The sequence below is a fragment of the Bos taurus genome, chromosome 6 (assembly GCF_002263795.3).
Source record: "Bos taurus isolate L1 Dominette 01449 registration number 42190680 breed Hereford chromosome 6, ARS-UCD2.0, whole genome shotgun sequence".
Lineage (NCBI taxonomy): Eukaryota > Metazoa > Chordata > Mammalia > Artiodactyla > Bovidae > Bos > Bos taurus.
In genome coordinates, this window is record NC_037333.1 from 60,468,168 (window position 1) to 60,486,422 (window position 18,255).

Sequence of the window (18,255 nt, forward strand, 5' to 3'; positions counted from 1 at the left end):
TCGTGTCCAACTCTTTGTGACCCTATGGATTATAGCCTACCAGGCTCCTCCGTCCATGGGATTTTCCAGCAAGAGTACTGGAGTGGGTTGCCATTTCCTTCTCCAGGGGATCTTCCCAACCCAGGGATTGAACTCGGGTCTCCGGCATTGTAGGCAGACACTTTACCCTCTGAGCCACCAGGGGAAGTACCTACTATATGCTGGGGAAACTCTGGAGGTGGAGACCATCCTGGCCTTCCTTTATCTTGAATTTGGAGCAAGAAGGGAAGGGAGAGAAGCATCAGGGTTTCCTCAGAGAAGAGGCCTTGAGGAGGGCTGAAAGCTCAGGCCTCAACCCAGGCCCACAGATTAGTGACATGGGAAACCCCTGGGCCAAGAACCAGGAGTGAATGCATAATCCTTAGGTAAACAGAGGTATAAACCTATACATTACTATTGGTTGAGCACAAAATGGCCTCTTTCAGGAACTTTATGTTCCGCATCTGTGTTGAATTGAGACTCATGTTACTGCACTTTCCCATTAGCCAGAAATAGAAAACTTTCCATCAGTAGTGCTGGAGCCTTTACCTCAGAGACTTTGCAACAGTTGTCTCCGAGGCAACTGTTATTTTTCCCTTCAGTTATAGGAAACTGGTTTTGCCAGTGAACTCACAACCCTATGGAGTTGAATACATTTCTACACATTTAAAAACCTTTTCTCTAAACTTTTTGGGAAAGTTTTCAAATGTATAGATGGCATAATCGGTACTGGAATACTGGTTACCTAGAACAAGGCCAGTGGACTGCAGCCTGTGGGCCAAATCCAGCCCGAGGCCTGCTTGTGCGAGTGAAGTGTGAGGGGAGGCTGACACTTCCACTCGTTTGTGTATTTGTCTGGCTACAGTGACAGAGTTGGGGCTTCATCGATGGCTCAGCAGATAAAGAATCTGCTTGCAATGCCAGAGACACAGGAGATGAAGTTTTGATCCCTGAGTCAGGAAGATCCCCTGGAGAAAGAAATGGCAGCCCACTCCAGTATTCTTGCCTGGAAAATCCCATGGACAGAGGAGCCTGGAAGGCTACAGTCCATGGGGTCGCAAAGAGTCAGACATTAGTGAGCAAATAATCATGCACGCAAGGTAGAGTTAAGTCATTTTGACAGAGACCACCATATGCCCACAATGCCACATTTACATCTTTGCCACCCTTTGGACTATAGCCCACCAGGCTTTAAAAAAAAAAAAAAGGCCAAGTTTTGAGATCTGTATTTGCCAATTATTAGTTTTTTGCCATACTTGCTTTATCTCTTTCTCTATAATCGACAGATAGCATCCTCTCTCTCCCTATCTATTTCCATCTCTCCTATCCATACACGTGTGTACATCCTAAGTCAGTTCAACTGTGTCCGACTCTGTGCAACCCTATGGACCATAACCTGCCAGGCTCTTCCTGTCCATGGGATTCTCCAGGCAAGAATACTGGAGCGGATTGCCACGCCCTCCTCCAGGGGATCTTCCCGAACAGGGATTGAACCTGCATCTCCTGAGCCTCCTGCATTGCAGGCAGATTCTATACCACCAAATCACTGGGGAAGCCATGCATGCACACACACACATTTTATTTGCTTGAACCATTTGAAATTATGTTATAGACATGATAACTTGTCCTTGAAAAATCCATATGTTTGCCTAAAAATAAAGGTATTCTTTCATATAACCACAACACCATCGTCATGCCTAAGAAAATTAACATTCATCCAATAATGTTATCCAACAACAGTCCACTTTTAAATTGAACTTTTATAGTCTTTATTATACTTTTCCTTTCTGGATCTAAGATCCAGAGGTCATATGATACATTTGGTCATCATGTCTCTTCAGTCTCCAATTTTTTTTTTATCATGACATAGACATTTTTGAAGAGATTTTTAAAAACTTCTTTTGAAGCCTAAGAACTAATGAGTTTGCAATACTATACTAGTAAGAGCTAAATAGAATAGTCATTGCGGTAAATCAGTGTCTCCACGTCTTTCCCAGGATTGAGACACAGTTGTGTTGCTTGGCTTCAGAAGCTGAGACACTAGGTTGTTAGTTTTGCTTGGAGTTGTAAATGTGGAAAAAACTCAGCGTGAAGAGCAAGGCAGATGGGAATTTGCGGGATGCATTTTAAGTAATTAAAGGCACAGCCCTCCCTACCCGCTCTGGTCGCTGCCCTTGTTAGCTCTTGGCTGAGGGGGCTCTTCCTTCTGGCTTTTCTCCTGACTGGGGTCTGGCTCCCCTCCAGCATCATCAGGTTGCAGCACGAAACTGGAAGGAGACCTGCCATTATTTAAATCTCACAGCCCAAAATGCTCAGCCCAACTGGCAACACAGCGCTTCTGTGTTTGCGGTCTGTGTACTGAAGATAGAGCAGTGCTCAGGGGCACTTCTGCTAGTTCACGTGGGAAGAACACTTTCGCGCCTTCCTTGAAAATCTCATGTGCCATAGTCATGCGCCTCTGATGGGACCACGTGGGGGTCACTGGTCTGTTCCTATTATTGGGGTCCCAGATGATTCCTAGAGAGTTCTGAGACCCATCCTTTAATTTCCTCTGGGTTAGAAGCCCTCGGAGCTCATAGGCCAGAAAGATTGTTGCATGCCCTGCAAAAGACTCACCTGAACATCTACAAACCTCTGGAAGCAAAATAGAAAAACTCCAAAGAGAAATTGGATAATTTTAAAACGTGTAAAGTGATTGGAGGAGAGACTGTGAAGGGTATGGATAACTTCAGACTATAACCAGCTCATTGTCAGTCTACAATATGTCTTGTACATGACACAGGTCTTATGAATGATGGTACTTCTTACCCACTGAAAAAAATCCGGGGACACAGGAGCGACAACATACTGGGGTGGGCCAGACTCCGCTGGAGGGAAGTGAGATTGGAGTATCTCCTCGTTGGTTTCCCTGTCTCCTGCCTTGTTCCTCTTAAGTCCTTCCTTTGCACACCTCCTCCCCAAGGCCTACCCCCAACAATCTACTTCTGCTGCAGACCTGGGCATTTACTTCTCACATTACCACCCCTCTGCCCCCCATGGCCTTCAAGGGCCCCTTTGATCAGCCCCTGACTCCAAAGCCTCCTCTTCCTTTGGTACCAGCCTCAGATTTGATGCTTGATTTCCTCATGTCTGCCATGTGGTTTTGCACCTCCATTCTTTCCTGGCTGTGCAGCCTTCATTCCTTCACCACTCACTGGTTGGAGTGAAGTGAAAGTCACTGATCATGTCTGACTCTTTGCAACCCCATGGTCTATACAGTCCATGGAATTCTCCAGGCCAGAATACTGGAGCGGGTAGCCTTTCCCTTCTCCAGGGAATCTTCCCAACCCAGGGATCAAACACAGGTCTCCCACGTTGTGGGCCAATTCTTTACCAGCTGAGCCACAAGGGAAGCACAAGAGTACTGGGGTGGGTAGCCTATCCCTTCTCCAGGGGATCTTCCTGACCCAAGAATCGAACGAGGGTCTCCTGCATTGCAGGCAGATTCTTTATCAACTGAACTATTAGGGTAGCCTTAATGATGCTTAATTGTTCCATGCCTCACACTGCTTATCTATAAATGAGGATGATCATCGTACCTACCTCATAAGGTTGTATAGGAATTAAATGAGCTAACATATGTAAAGTTCTTAAAAGTATGCTTGGCAGTTAGTAAAGGCTATATAAAGGTTAGCAATTTATTGCTATTGCTCTTGTTATTTTGAGCCTAGATGTATTAATTTTTATTGCTGCATAAAAATTACTATAAACTTAGCATCTTCAGTCAATATCCACTGACTGTCTTAGTTTCTATAATCAGAATATTGACATGGTGTGACTAAATTCTTTGCTCAGGGTCTCACAGTGCTGAAATTGAGGTGTTGGCAGGGGCTGAAGTCCAAGCTGAGCTTCTTCCAGGCCTCTTCCTAGCTCATGTGGTTGTTGACAGAATACATCTCTTTGCAGCTATAGAACCTACGGCCAGCAGGAACTCTGACTTCACCTACTTTGTAAAGCTCCCATGATTAGGTCAGGCACAATCAGGCCATCTTTCTTTTGATCAACTGAAAGCCAAGTGGTTAATGACATAATCACAAAGTGGTAATCTACCATATGCACAGGCTCCACTGGCACTCAAGGGAAGGAGATTGTATAGAGTGTGTCCCCCAGAGGGTGAGATTCTTGGGGGCCATCTTATTAGCAGAATCCTGCCTACACACTGGTCATTGGGAAATACAATGATTTTTGTTCACTTTGTTAAATTGCACTCTGAATATATGATTTATTTACCACCATGACTTCAGATTTTTGTAGCATCTGTCTTAGAGCATTTAGATAGCATTTGCTTCCCTGGTGACTCAGCCAGTAAAGAATCCGCCTGCAATGTGGGAGACCTGGGTTCAGTCCCTGGGTTGGGAAGATTCCCTGGAAAAGGGAATAGCTACCCACTCCAGTATTCTGGTCTGGAGAATTCCATGGACTGTATAGTCCATGGGGTCACAAAGCGTTGGACATGACTGAGCAAATTTCACTCTCATTTCACATTGATCCAGCTCCTGAAACCAGTGTTCATCATTCCTTTCCTGAAGTTTGAACTACCTGATGGAACCAGTTAGCTCGTCTTTTACAAAGTCTTTTACGAAGACATAACTGATGAATCTGCAGCTAATGTCCTAGAGTTCCTAAAGGATGACTCACAATTTGCCATCCCTTCCAGAGCCATTTGTTTACTCTTAATGACTCCGAACAGATGAAGACCAGAGCCTTTCTCGGCTGTTGTATGTGTCTGCTACTCTGCCGGGCCAAAGTCAACTTGTACCTGATAGACAAATGCATCACCATGAGGAAAGTCTTTGATATTATTTCCAAAAGATTTCCTTGCCCCCTCTTTTTCCCCTTCCAGTTAAGTCTAGATTCCCCCCACCAATTTAATTCAATTTACAGTCCACAAAGAGGTATTATTGATCAAAACCCGCTGATGAAGGATGTACTTTTTGAAGATCAGTTAAAAAGAAAAACTCAAAGATGACTCTTAGGTAGTAAAACCTATTTTTTTTTTTTAAATGTTGAACCAGATTCTAGGCAATAAGACATGGACAAAACTTTGAAGCAATAGAAGTACTGTGTATTAAGTTGCTTCAGTCGTGTCCAACTCTTTGTGACCCTGTGGACTGTAGCCCACCAAGCTCCTCTATCCATGGGATTCTCCAGGCAAGAATACTGGAGTGGATTGCCATGCCCTCCTCCAGGGAATCTTGCTGACCTAGAGATCAAACCACTGTCTCCTGTGTCTCCTGCATTGGCAGGCAGGTTCTTTATCACTATCACCTGGGACTACTCCCCTCAAATCACTTAAGTTACACTTTTCTTTAAAAAAAATTTTTTTTTATGTATTTATTTATTTTTGGCTGTGTTGGGTCTTTGGCACTGCAAGCAGGCCTTCTCTAATTGTGGCAAGCAAGGGATACTCTCTTGTTGCAGAACACAGGCATAAAAGTGAAGGCTTAGTAGTTACCTCTTAGGATGTGGAATCTCCCCAGGTCAGGGATCGAATCCTTGTTCCTTGTATTGGCAGGTAGATTCTTAACTACTGGGCCACCAGGGAAGTCCTAAGTTTTATTTTTCAGTGGCATTTAACTTAAAGTTTTACACCAATGTGAAAGGTAAAGGGAAGAACAATGAATTTGATATAGCTGTGGGTTCAAAAGTTTGCAGTGTCTGTTTACTCCAGGATTTCCTAACAAAGTATGATTTTATTATCTAACAAGCCATGACTCACATCTGACTCTGACTGCCCTAAGGATTGTCTTCTCTCCAGTGATTTGGACTATTAAAGAGGAAAGATTGGTTCATGAAATAATATTAAATAATGTAGACTTAGATTTCTTTTCTTTCTTCCAGGACAATATCATATTATTCTTGAGAGGTTGTAAAGAGCTCGGCCTTAAAGAATCTCAGCTTTTTGACCCGAGTGACCTGCAGGATACGTCCAACAGAGTCGCAGTCAAGTAAGTCCTGCACGATTTATGTTCAAGGGAAACCCATTTACGGCTTGATTTGCGGGTTTGCGATGATGTTGTAAGGTCTAAGAGGCAGAGAATTGGGCATGCCTAATAAATTAGAAATGTGAAGGTGAAAATCCAGCTTTCAGAACAAGCCACATTGGCCTTCCCTTGTGCCTAACTTTCATTCTGATCAAACATAATTTTTTGAAATGCAAAAATCATACATATAGAGTTAGAATTTTAGAGACAAGGAGGAAAACTTTTAGGTGAAATTAACAGAGGGAGAGGCAAGGGAGAAGTATGCGCAAAATCTATTTGGGTTAGACAAAAAGCTTTTATTGGCTCCAGTTGGGCATATGAATAGGCTCTTGGAAGACTGCAAACTCCTAAACAGTTCTGAACTCTGTTTATTATGCAAAGAAGGCAATAGATTATGGAAAAATCTCTTCTCCATTTACATTTGTAACTGTTTTCTCATATGTGTCAGTGATTAAGTTCTCTGAAGATGGATCATTGGCCATTTGACTGTTGTTGACTGTATCTACTCAGTGAGCCATGTTTGGGGCCAAAGAATTCTTGGGAAAGAATGTTTTAGTACAAGAGAAGGCAAGTGTGCTTCTCTGTAAAGAAATAGCTGTGAGCAGGGTGATGAGATGAAGAGTCCTTTTGAGATGGTGGAGGTAACTTTTCTGTAGTTTAAAAGTTCTTCAGACTCTACCAAATTCATATAAAACATTTTCCAAGTTAGTCAAACAGTGTTTGGCATTAATATGCTTTAATAATAAGCTTAGTTACATACATAGCATCTTTGGGTTGGATGTACTTCTCCTTTTGATTACTTTTGGGTCATTTTACCATAGAAGGGCAGAAGAAAGAGAAACACCAAGATTCAGAACTGTAAATTTTTTGGTATTTGTCTGCTCATACTGGCTTTTTTTTTTTTAATGATGGGGGAAAATATGGAAACTACTAAATGAAATCAAATTGGAGTTTATATTGGATTTTATGATTTATGACTAGGAATAAGGGAGAGTCATCCATGACTGACTATATAAAAATCACTTCTCTGTTGTCAGTGTGCCTTCTTTTTACATATAATTGACATGTGTTGTTGTTGTTCAGTCGCTCAGTCATATCCGACACTTTGCAACCCCATGGACTGCAGCACACCAGGCTTCCCGGTCCTTCACTATCTCCCAGAGTTTACTCAACCTCACGTCCATGGAGTTGGTGATGCCATCTAACCATCTCATCCTCTGTTGCCCCCTTCTCCTCCTGCCCTCAATCTTTCCCAGCATCAGTGTCTTTTCCAATGAGTCAGCTCTCCGCATCAGGTGGCCAAAGTATTGCAGCTTCAGCTTCAGCATCAGTCCTTCCAATGAATATTCAGGGTTGATTTCCTTTAGGATAGACTGGTTTGATCTCCTTGCTGTCCAAGGGACTCTCAAGAGTCTCCTCCAGGACCACAGTTCAGGAAGATCCCCTGGAGAAGGAAATGGCAACCCACTTCAGTATTCTTACCTGGAAAATTCCATGGACAGAGGAGCCTGGCAGGCTACAGTCCATAGGGTCACACAGAGTTGGACATAATTGACATACACTATGATATTAGTTTCATATGTACAACATAGTAATTCAGTATTTGTGTATATTGCAAAATGTTTACCACAGTAAGTCTAGTTAACATCTATCACTATATAAAATGTATTTTTCTTGCAATGTGTACTTCTAAGATCTTCTCTCTTAGCAACTTTCAAATAAGCAATATTGTTTTATTAGCTATAGTTGTCATGCTGTACATTACAACCCCACTATTTATTTATTTTATAACTAGAGGTTTGTACCTTTTGACCTCTCTTTAATATTTCTCATGGAAAAACTTTAGTTAGGGGCAAAAATAACAGAATAAAAGTTATGATATTTGAATATGGAGAGCACCATAAACCTCATTTTAGTGCTCACATGCTCCATTTGTTCTGCACCTAAATCCAGCCTGTATAAATCATTATTCAGCTTAGGAAATTGTTTCAGGTTCTGCCTCATCTCATATTTGTAGTTTCACCTGGGTGGCAAGTGACCAGAAACAATAGTAACTATGTGGCATGGTAGGTAATCATTAGTCACACACACATTGCTTAGAGGGTGAAGGAAAGTTCACTTAACGATATTGGCAGCTGCATTCATTTTTTTTTTTTTAAGTCACTCTAAACCAGTATGTTACTAAACCAGGAGAACTCTGAGACTGATTAGTTTTAGAAATTTAGAACTCATATCACCTTAATTGCTTTTCTGTAAAAGCCTGGGCATCAGTAAACCCAGGGTCTGCCTCTACATATGCTACCCCTTAGGTCTATAATCCAAGAGCCTTTGCTTCAGTAGGGCTCTGTGTCTTCATATGTAAACTGGAATTGGACAGAATATTCTTATGGGTATGATTCTAGCTAAAGCTTGCTCAGTGCAGATCTGGGAAGGTGGGTCAACCACCTTCTAAAGAGACTTTAATTCAAAGACACAGAAAGCAATCCAAAGGGAAAAAAGTCTCTTAGACCAGTGGCACACACTCACTTCTCAGTTACTAGGCCATCTTCCCCTTCTCCTGTTCTTTCCTCTGTCCTTTTCTTGCTTTTGCTTCTTTTCTCCGTCTCCTTCTCTTCCCAGTGCCTCCCTTCCCTTCTTTATCATATCTTTCCACTTATCTCCCATTTTGTATTTCTTCTTATTTTCTTCCCTTTTAAGTTTTTCCTTCACTTGAGGTTATTAATTTTGTTAAGAAACACTTGCCCATCGCTTTCCCCTATGACTGATATTTTTCATTCATTCAGCAGATTTATTGAGCAGCTCCTATATGTCTGATCCTTTCTGGTCACTAGAGAATAGGCCTTCTGTTCACATGGAATTATATACCCTGTGTCAAGAAATGAGAAGTAAATAAGCAGATTTTTAAAAATTGCAGGGAGTGGTAAGTGCTGAGGAGAAAATAGTAATAAAATAAATGATGTAAAAGATAGTGACAATTACAATATACATATATATATATATATATCAATATATCAGATCATTGTGTTGCACACCTTAAACTTATAAAATGTTTTATATCAATTATAGCTCAACAAAACTGAGGGGTAATAAAAAAGAAAATGTGTCAAGAATAGTCTCTCTGAAGGGATAGCATTTCAGCTGAGGACTGAGGCATGAAAGGAAAGCAAGAGCCAGCCATGCAAAGATCTATATGGTATTCAGGGCAGAGGAAGGGTAGGTAGAAAGGCTAGGAAAGAAAAGCAAACTTGATGTCTAGAAAGAGAAAGAAGAGTGGCCAGCCAGTGTGGTAGAAGGGTAATGAGCAAGGATGAGTGTGGTTTGAGGAGTTGTCCACAGGCGTTATAGGAGGTTGAATTGGGAATAATTATAGAGAAAGAATTTTTATTTCACTGTATGAATATTTAGAACCTAAAGAACTTTATATTGAAATTATGCCATAAATTCATTTATGGTACTTAGAAAATCTGTAGCATTAAGGAGGATTGGGGCATGGAATGAACTATCTGCTTCACAACTTTTCTGTAAGTGATGCTGGTTTAACTTAGTACTGTCTGGGGACATTTGTAACACATGTGGATTTCATAGCTCTGGTAAATGAAAGTAGAAACTGCTATATTTTTCTGCTTTCCCCTCTGAAAGTTGAGCCAAGCATTAGCAGAGATGGAAAACACCCTGTTGACACCAGTTAGTACTGAAAGCAATAGGTAGAGGGGTGGATCCCAAGAAGAAAATTCTGATGCTTTTTTTAAAAATTGGAGTATAGTTGCTTTACACTGCTGCGTCAATTTCTGCTGTACAGAAAAGTAAATTGGCCAACATGTACATAGATAATTTTGATACTTTTTCAAATTGTCTTTTTCAAAGTACTCTTTAGCTTTCTTTGTAGGTAATTTTTCTTACTCTTTTTTTTTTTTTTTTTGAGAAGTAACTTGAGTAGACAAAGAAAGAAAGAGGGAGAACCTGCAAATGATTACTGGGTGTGTAATTTTGTGCACTCTACCTGTAATGGGTGCCAGACAACCTTGGTGAGAAATGAAAGCATAATCCAAAAGGGCTTGCAGCAAATATCATTCTAGAGAACTGCAGCAACTGGATGCAAAGGAGGAAGCCTTTGGGTTGCTCCCGAGGACGTCTCTGAAAAATTTAGAAGCGTTTTCACATGGTTGTTATGTGTGAGTCACTCAACAAATGTTTTGTGAGCTCCTAGAGTGTGCCAAGTGTGACTTTTTTTCAGAACTGGGTCACAATTTTAGTCAAAAAATGTTCATTGTCAGTGCAGAGAAAGTCTTATGTTCCCTGTTCTTAAGTTTCTCACCAAAAATTCAAATCTTTAATAGATTTTTGTTTGCTTTCATCTAGTTCTGTTGTTGTTGTTCAGTTTTTTTAAATCCTAGCAAACACCTAAGCAGTTAATGACATATCATCCTTTCTGTTAATGGGGGGAATATGAAACATGCTCCTAATCCAATCCAGGTTGGACCACTGCTTCTTGCAATGTGAGTGTCTGTTGATGGTTTATATCCTGGATCTGGACTATGTTTTTTCCATTCCCTCCAATCTCAGTTGGCTTAAAATTGGGCATCTGTTCATTAATCTGTACGTTGGGTCAGAATATGCAGCAGTTAGGTAATTGTGATCTAAATATCTGAAGAAATTCTTGACTAGTTTTTTCAATAGAATTACATTCCCCCTCCCCAACCCCCAACTGAAGTTCTGTGGAAAAAAGAAATGTAGCATTTGTTTTCCTAGTATTTATTTGTTGACATGCTAAAGAAAACTTAGAATAATTTAGAAGAAATTCTTATATTTCACTGTATGGATATTTAGAAAGTACCACCAAGTAGCTTTTTTGTTTATAGTTTGAGAATAAATGTTTCTGTATATTTAAGAATGCGTGTGTGTATATTTGAACATAGCATGCATATTTTCCTGCTAATGGCTAATTCCCAACACTAATTTATGTCCATAGCAGAAAAGAACAAATATTTGGATAGTATTGCCTCTTCTACATATATTTTTCAGGTCTATTTAATTAAGTAGTTTTAGACCTTTGTTAAAAGTACTTGTATAAAGAAGATTTTGGAAGTGTAGTCAGATTTCAGTTTGACAGTGATATATAACCTAGGCAAAATTTTACTTGAACAGTTCAGCTTTGAGTATACAAATATAAACAGTCCTAGTTTTAAATGGAATTCTTCATTTTCCAGATGTTACAAAACATTCATCTTTCCATGGTGTACTATGGAATTTTAATCCCATCTTATCCTTCCTTATTTTGTTTTCTGTGTAATTTTATTTAGTACCTGAAATTACTAATCGTAGACCTTAAAAATAATATATTCTGATGATTTCATTGTATTTGTTAGCTCTCACATATATCTTAGAGATGTTGAAATGAAGATCACAGTGAAGAAACTGATCATATTTTCTTTTCCTTTTTCCTAATTAGGAGTCTTGACTATAGTAGGAAGCTGAAAAATGTAAGTGTTTTAGCTTCACTTTCTAAAGCTTTTCTCCTTCTAACATTGGTGGTTCGGGCATAAATTTTACCTCATAAGTTCAGTGCCTCTCGAATGCCTAGCTAGAAAGAATCATTCTTAGAAAACAAGTATATGTGCCTCTGATAGAAAAATTAATGTCAGTGATAGAAATAAAAATGGTAGTTTTTTTCTGGTTGGGGGGGAATGTCTCTTTAATTAGATAAGAGCTCCATCTGAAATAAATGAAAGCTTGCACTCTATTTGTAATTTGGTTTCTTAAACACAGAATGATGTGTCTGAGCACTAATATTACTTCCTTGCCGTGGGTAAGCACAGATGGGGTTATTAAATTAAGCAGTTGGGCAAGTTGTTTTTGGGAAAATATTAGTATAATATAAATACTGTTGACTATTGTGGGCCTGTACCTTTTGTGTATTTTTTTGCTATTAATCTTTTGAGGTTTTTATTAGCACTTTCCAAAATCATCTTTTTCTAGTTAGATCTTATTTTCCAAGGGCAAGTACATTACTGCTCTTTTAAGTTTAAATTGAAGAGTGTACGAAATGATCTTCTGTCTATAAAATTTTAAAATTGGCTGTGACCCTCCACTTTTAAAAAATTTCCAGGGTGCTATTATATTTGACTGACATTCTCATTCTTACCTCCTTTTTCTTCCTCTGTAAAACCACAGTTATGTGCATTTTTCATCATACAATTTTAAACAGAAACCCCATAATCTAAAACACAACACAGTCCTGTCTTTTGTTCTCCTATTACACTTTTCAAGAGAGCCTCATACCCTTAGCACACATGAGTTATTTTATGGGCCTAGTTCATGTCCTGACATCTGTAATTGTCTGTACTCTAGAAATTTATTTGTAAGTAATCATTTAAAAAAGAATTTCTGGAAGTTTTGAAGGATTCTTAAACTAACATTTTCCCACAGAGGTAGAAAACCAAATCACATCTTAGCAATGATGCACATAACCATATTTTGGGCCTGTTGCCATCTGGAAGCTTGTACATATATCATGCTGTCCAGAGCATTTTCTGGCCTAGCAAATAGAGGGAGGGACAGTAAATACTTCCCAGCCTAGCTAGAGCATTAAGACCAAATGTGAAAACAAAATCATAGTCTTAGCTTTTCCATAGGCTTGAGATCCCGGTCATTCAACTTTATGGAGCTCATCTTCAGATGACCCCTGTGGGGTTCTGTGGGAAAATCAGTATAAAGAGAATTCGCTTTTGTGGACAGTTTCTTTGGAAAAACAGGACAGAATTAACTTAGGACTGAAGCTTCAGACCAGTGAATATTCATAGACATTCTTAAACATTCAAACAATTGCTAATTGGCAGTAGTCTTGCCCAGCCCAAAATTTCCCATCTCAGATTAATAGGAATCTAACTAACTATACCCCAGAGCTAGGTCTCTGCAGAATGTATTCTTCATTACATTGCTGTCCTCTGACTTTAATTAGATATATTTTGTTGATCTTGTTCTGGAAACCACTAATTATGTTTTCTCACTCCTTTGAAAAATTTTTACTAATGGCCTTAGCAGAACCTCTGTGCCCGCAAGTAGAAATTATGGGCCTTTTAAAAGTACCACTCTTGAAAGGAATTGACAACCTGTTTCATTGCTTGTCTGGGTAAAGACTCCAGAGTTTCTGAAAATTTTTGCTTCCTGGTTTTGAAACCTTCATGACATGAAAATAGTTTTGGAAGATTTATTTTTCCTTCCTGCTCACATTCTCACAACCAAATTCTTCCTAAAACTAGGGTCTTATTTTCACTACTGAATCATGTTTGTGTTGACTGACGCAGCATTGGGTTCCTAGTAAAACAATTTTACCTAGAATGGATACCTCATGGAAGGTGGTTTTTGTAAATTAGCGCTTCACATTCTCTCTTCCTGCTTTCCTGTTCAAGGAGCGTTACTGACTTCTTGGTTGAAAAGTAATTCTTTGTGCATGGTTCTGTATCACAGGTACTAGTGACCATTTACTGGCTGGGCAAAGCGGCGAACAGCTGTGCCTCGTACAGTGGGACTACGCTGAACCTGAAGGAGTTTGAAGGCTTGCTGGCTCAGATGAGAAAGGTAACTTGGCTTTTCTTCCTCATCCCATGAGGTTTAGATAATGTGGGAAAGTAACACATTTGCTTGCTTTTAAGATCATTACAGGTCCGCATGATAAAATCGCACAGGCCAAAGATGTCATGTGTCTTACCAACGACAGTTTTGCCCCCTATATTCCACACCTACCTGAAATTTTATTCCCTTCTGAGAATGGGAGGGCTTATCTCTATCCAACTTGAATTCCCAAAGAGCAAATTCAGTCTGTCAGTATATGACTCTGGGTGCCAAAGAGCTCAGTGCCTGCTTTCTTGGGGAAATAATGCCTGAATGAAACAACACAGTATTATACAAAAATGAAGACTTGCTCTGCACTTTGATCCTAAAGGTCATTTTGCTTACCTGTCAGAGCCTTGGTATGGGTGAGGTAACGTTGGCCAAGTTCTTGCCTTGGTCTCTGAAAAATTAGAAACATACTCTTCTAAGATGCATATCTTATGACCATTGCATTTGAATGACCTGAAAATTGGGAAAACATTGTAATAGTGAGAGCTTTGTGTATTTAATTATGAGAAAGACTGACCTAAGGTAGGGATTTGTCCAAGAAAAAGTAGTGTGTTTTGTGTGTGGCTGTTTTGTGTGTGCCTGTTAAAGATGCAGCAGTAAATAAGAACTCACCCAAAGTACTAGGATATGGCATCACCCGGGAGCAGCCCCACCCAGCATCCTCAGTGAGTAGGTAAGACTCATTGGAATCAGTAGCACCCATGGGTTTTGGATAAGACCTGTAGTGCAGCCAAGATAACTAAGGCCTTCCTCCTCTTTCCTCTAACATGAAAACTAAATGCACTCATGAGACCTCGGTGAGAGACAGTCTGTATTTTATAGTTTTGCTTTTAATACTGAAAGCAAGAATTTGCTGCAATTTTCTAACAATTTATTCTTCATTCCTTAAAGCAAATAGTTCTGACAGTTCTTTGTGTTTGGCTAGAAACAGGCTGGCTCATGAATGTTTAAATGGACAAAGCTTTCATATTGGTCATAACACATATAAACAAAGTCCTTTAAGCTCAATTCCTTGAAAAATAAACACACCGCTCAAACACATTGTTTCTTAGTCTTAACTCTTATTTGTCCTTTAATCTTCATCTCACTCAAAAGAGTTACTTAGGCAAAGTACAAAGGTAAGCTTTAGTCTGGATTTGTGAAATCTAAATGTTTATTGTTTTTTGTTAAATTTGGACTTGTATAATGATAGATGGATTATCTGTTTTAAACTATTTAAAAGCTCTGCCTCATAGTTTCCCTGCTTGATTCTCTGGAAATATAATTTCTTCTCATTATTGACATTTCTTACTGCTAGTCTGGCTCCTTAAAAATCCGAGCATCTATTGGTCTCTGCAGCTGCAGAGTCTCTCCTGACTTCCGTTTCTTTTGAGATAGTTAGTTATTAACAACTTCCTTGAAAGGACCTGCTATTGTGAACAGCTGTTACCTTTTTAATGAATATAGATGTCACAGGACACAAGGGAGTAGTTAGTATCACTGGACAAAGCGTAACAACTAAAAAAAACCAGCTGTGATGCTCCCATATCTCTATGTAAACTAGAGAGTAACTCACCTGAACTTCACTGGTCTATTTGATAACCGGAAATATTAGATTGGTTTCTCGAGTAGTCATGTATGGATGTGAGAGTTGGACCGTAAAGAAGGCTGACACAGAAGAACTGATGCTTTCAGGCTGTGGTGCTGGAGAAGACTCTTCAGAGTCCCATGGACAACAAGGAGATCAAACCAGTCAGTCCTAAAGGAAATCAACTCTGAATATTCATTGGAAGGACTGATGCTGAAGCTGAAGCTCCAATCCTTTGGCCACCTGATGTGAAGAACTGACTCATTGGAAAAGATCCTGATGCTGGGAAAGTTGACGGCAGGAGGAGAAGAGGGCTACAGAGGATGAGATGGTTAGATAGCATCACTGACTCAATGGACATGAGTTTGAGAAAACTCTGGGAGATATTGAAGGACAGTGAAGCCTGGTGTGCTGCAGTCCATGGGGTCACAAAGAGTTGAATACGATTTAGCGACTAAACAACAATAGTGTGTATTATCTCATTTTGTGTATTACTCATTTTATCAATTAGGATAGAGTTTGGTTGGTAAATGCAGAAAACTCTACCAATGGCTTAGATTAAATAGCGTCTTATGTCAAACTCCTGTAAGTAAGATCTGGACATGAGCTGTCCAGGACTGGTGTGGAGGTTCTGTGACTGGCTGGGGCCTACTGTCCTTTTACTCCATGATCCTCAGCTCATAGCCTTTTGATCCAAGGTAGCCACGCAAGCTTTAGCCTTCACGTCCTCCTCTTAACCAAGAAAAATCAGGGACAAGAAGAAGAAAGCTCTGTGCCTTACTTTCAAGACACTTCTGGGAAGTCATGCACTACACTTCTGCTCACATCCTGTTGACTTAAACTTGGTCACATATCCGTTGCTAGCTGTAAGGAAAGACTTGAGGAAAGTAGATTTTATTTCATCTAAAAACTGCATGTGGACTTTGCTGGTGGCTCAGGGGTAAAGAATTTGCCTGCCAATGCAGAAGACATGGGCTCGATCCCTGATCTGGGAAAATCCCACGTGTTGCGAAGCCTGGGAGCTACAACTACTGAGCCTAGGTGTCACGGCTACTGAAGCCCGCATGCCCTAGAGCCATGCTCCACACAAGAGAAGCCACTGCGATGAGAAGCCTGTGCATTGCAACTGGAGAGTAGCCCCTGCTCACCACAACTAGAGAAAAGCTCACGCAGCAACAAAGATCCAGCACAGCCAATAAATAAAACATTACAATGTCCTGCCTCCCACTAAAAAATAAAAAGCAGATTATGGGTATTTTCACTGGAAAAGAACTGGGAAACAGATACTGAGAGACAACTGGAATCTCTTCTGCACATACTCAAGCTGAAGTAGATTTGAAATTTAAAGCTTTTCTTTCACAAAGGCTGCTGCTGCTGCTAAGTCACTTCAGTAGTGTCCGACTCTGTGCGACCCCATAGAGGGCAGCCCACCAGGCTCCGCCGTCCCTGGGATTCTCCAGGCAAGAACACTGGAGTGGGTTGCCATTTCCTTCTCCAGTGCATGAAAGTGAAAAGTGAAAGTGAAGTCGCTCAGTCGTGTCCGACTCTTAGCGACCCCATGGACTGTAGCCTACCAGGCTCCTCCATCCATGGGATTTTCCAGGCAAGAGTACTGGAGTGGGCTGCCATTGCCTTCTCCGTTCACAAAGGCTATTTATTTCATATTCATTTTTTTCTAGTAGGAGAAATGTGCAAAAAATGATTACGGTACAACTTGTTCTGTAGTGCACTAATTACATGTGGACATAGGTGTTCATAGTAGGTTGCTATTGCATTAGACAGTAAAGGTCTCTGAAGGCATGGTGATAATGGCCTTTCACTGGGCCTGGATATGTCAGAGGTCTTCCAAAGGAGGGGATGCCTAAGCTAAACCAAGGGGAGTTACTACAAGAATAGTGAGATTAAAGGAAGAGCCGAGGGGATGAGGGTGGCCCTAAAGATCTCAGGGTCTGGAACTATGTTGACCTTCTAGGTTCTTTCTCTCTCTTTCTTTCTCTCATCTCTTCCTGTCTGTCTTTGAATTCATCCTTTCCTCCTATAGTTAGACATTCTGCCATAGCAGAGACTATGGCCAAAAACAGAATTCTCTGCTTCTAGCTCCTTGCCCAGAAAGGCAAGGAATTCTCCTCCCTGGCCCCGGCTGAAAATTCCTGGGGTGTACTCTGGCCCAGTGTGGGTGCTATTTCTGAGCTAGTCAGTGTGACCAGGAGCAAGGTATACCATGATTGGCCTAAACTACTCCTGTTTCAGACAGTGAGGGGTATTAGCAGAACATGGGGATAGAGGGGGGAGCTGGATAAGCCAACAAATATAAGACCTTGCCCTAGATGACAGCCACCATCAACTTCTCTTCCTGTAATCTGCTTAATTTTTCCTGATACATACAGTCCAACTTTGTCTTCATTTATTGGTGTTTCTGTTTGCTTTTTTTCTTCCCTGCTAGAGTGTAGGGCCCAAGATGGACAGGGTGTTTCTCGAATTTGCATAACATTATGTCCCCAGAACTGAGACAGTGCTTGGCACATAGAAGATGCTTGGTCAGTATCTGTGGAATGAATAACTTCCCAACCAGAGCGTGGTGGGTGGAGACAGCTGAAAAAGTAGAACCTAAAACACTCCAGAATAGAATTTAACCGCCTTATAAATCAAAAGAAGCAGAAAATGGTGAGTAGTAAAACAGAGGTGTCTGGAGTTTCTCAGAAAGCGTAAGTCATTCACCAACCCTAGCTGGTTCTCATTATCTCTGACTAAGGAGGATAAGAAGAGGACAGATGAGTGAAATAATCCAAAAATATTGTGGAAGCTAGTAGTTCCCACCCCATTCATTAACACACTTTTACTGGAACAACCGACAGTTAGCACACTGGAGAGCCTTAAGTCTTATCCCCTCTCCTTGGAGTGCTCTCTGCAGAAGACAGGAGGCAGCTACTGGGCAGCTAGATGGGAAGCATAGACAACATAATAGACGTGAAGAAAGGAGCATTTAGACTGTGCAAGCCTTTGTGTTGTTCATATCTTCTAACCCCT

General features: G+C 40.5%; 1 protein-coding gene across 21 annotated transcripts in view; it reads left to right on the forward strand.

The window, feature by feature from the left end:
* The window catches only part of LIMCH1 (LIM and calponin homology domains 1), a 351,668-nt gene that overhangs the window by 244,069 nt on the left and 89,344 nt on the right, over window positions 1-18,255 (forward strand). For all 21 annotated transcript variants that reach the window (XM_015471586.3, XM_015471590.3, XM_024993553.2 and 18 more), the window contains exons 4-6: window positions 5,899-6,005; window positions 11,491-11,521; window positions 13,509-13,619. In XM_015471586.3, coding sequence (XP_015327072.2) covers window positions 5,899-6,005; window positions 11,491-11,521; window positions 13,509-13,619 — 249 coding nt within the window. The remainder of the gene's footprint in view (window positions 1-5,898; window positions 6,006-11,490; window positions 11,522-13,508; window positions 13,620-18,255) is intronic.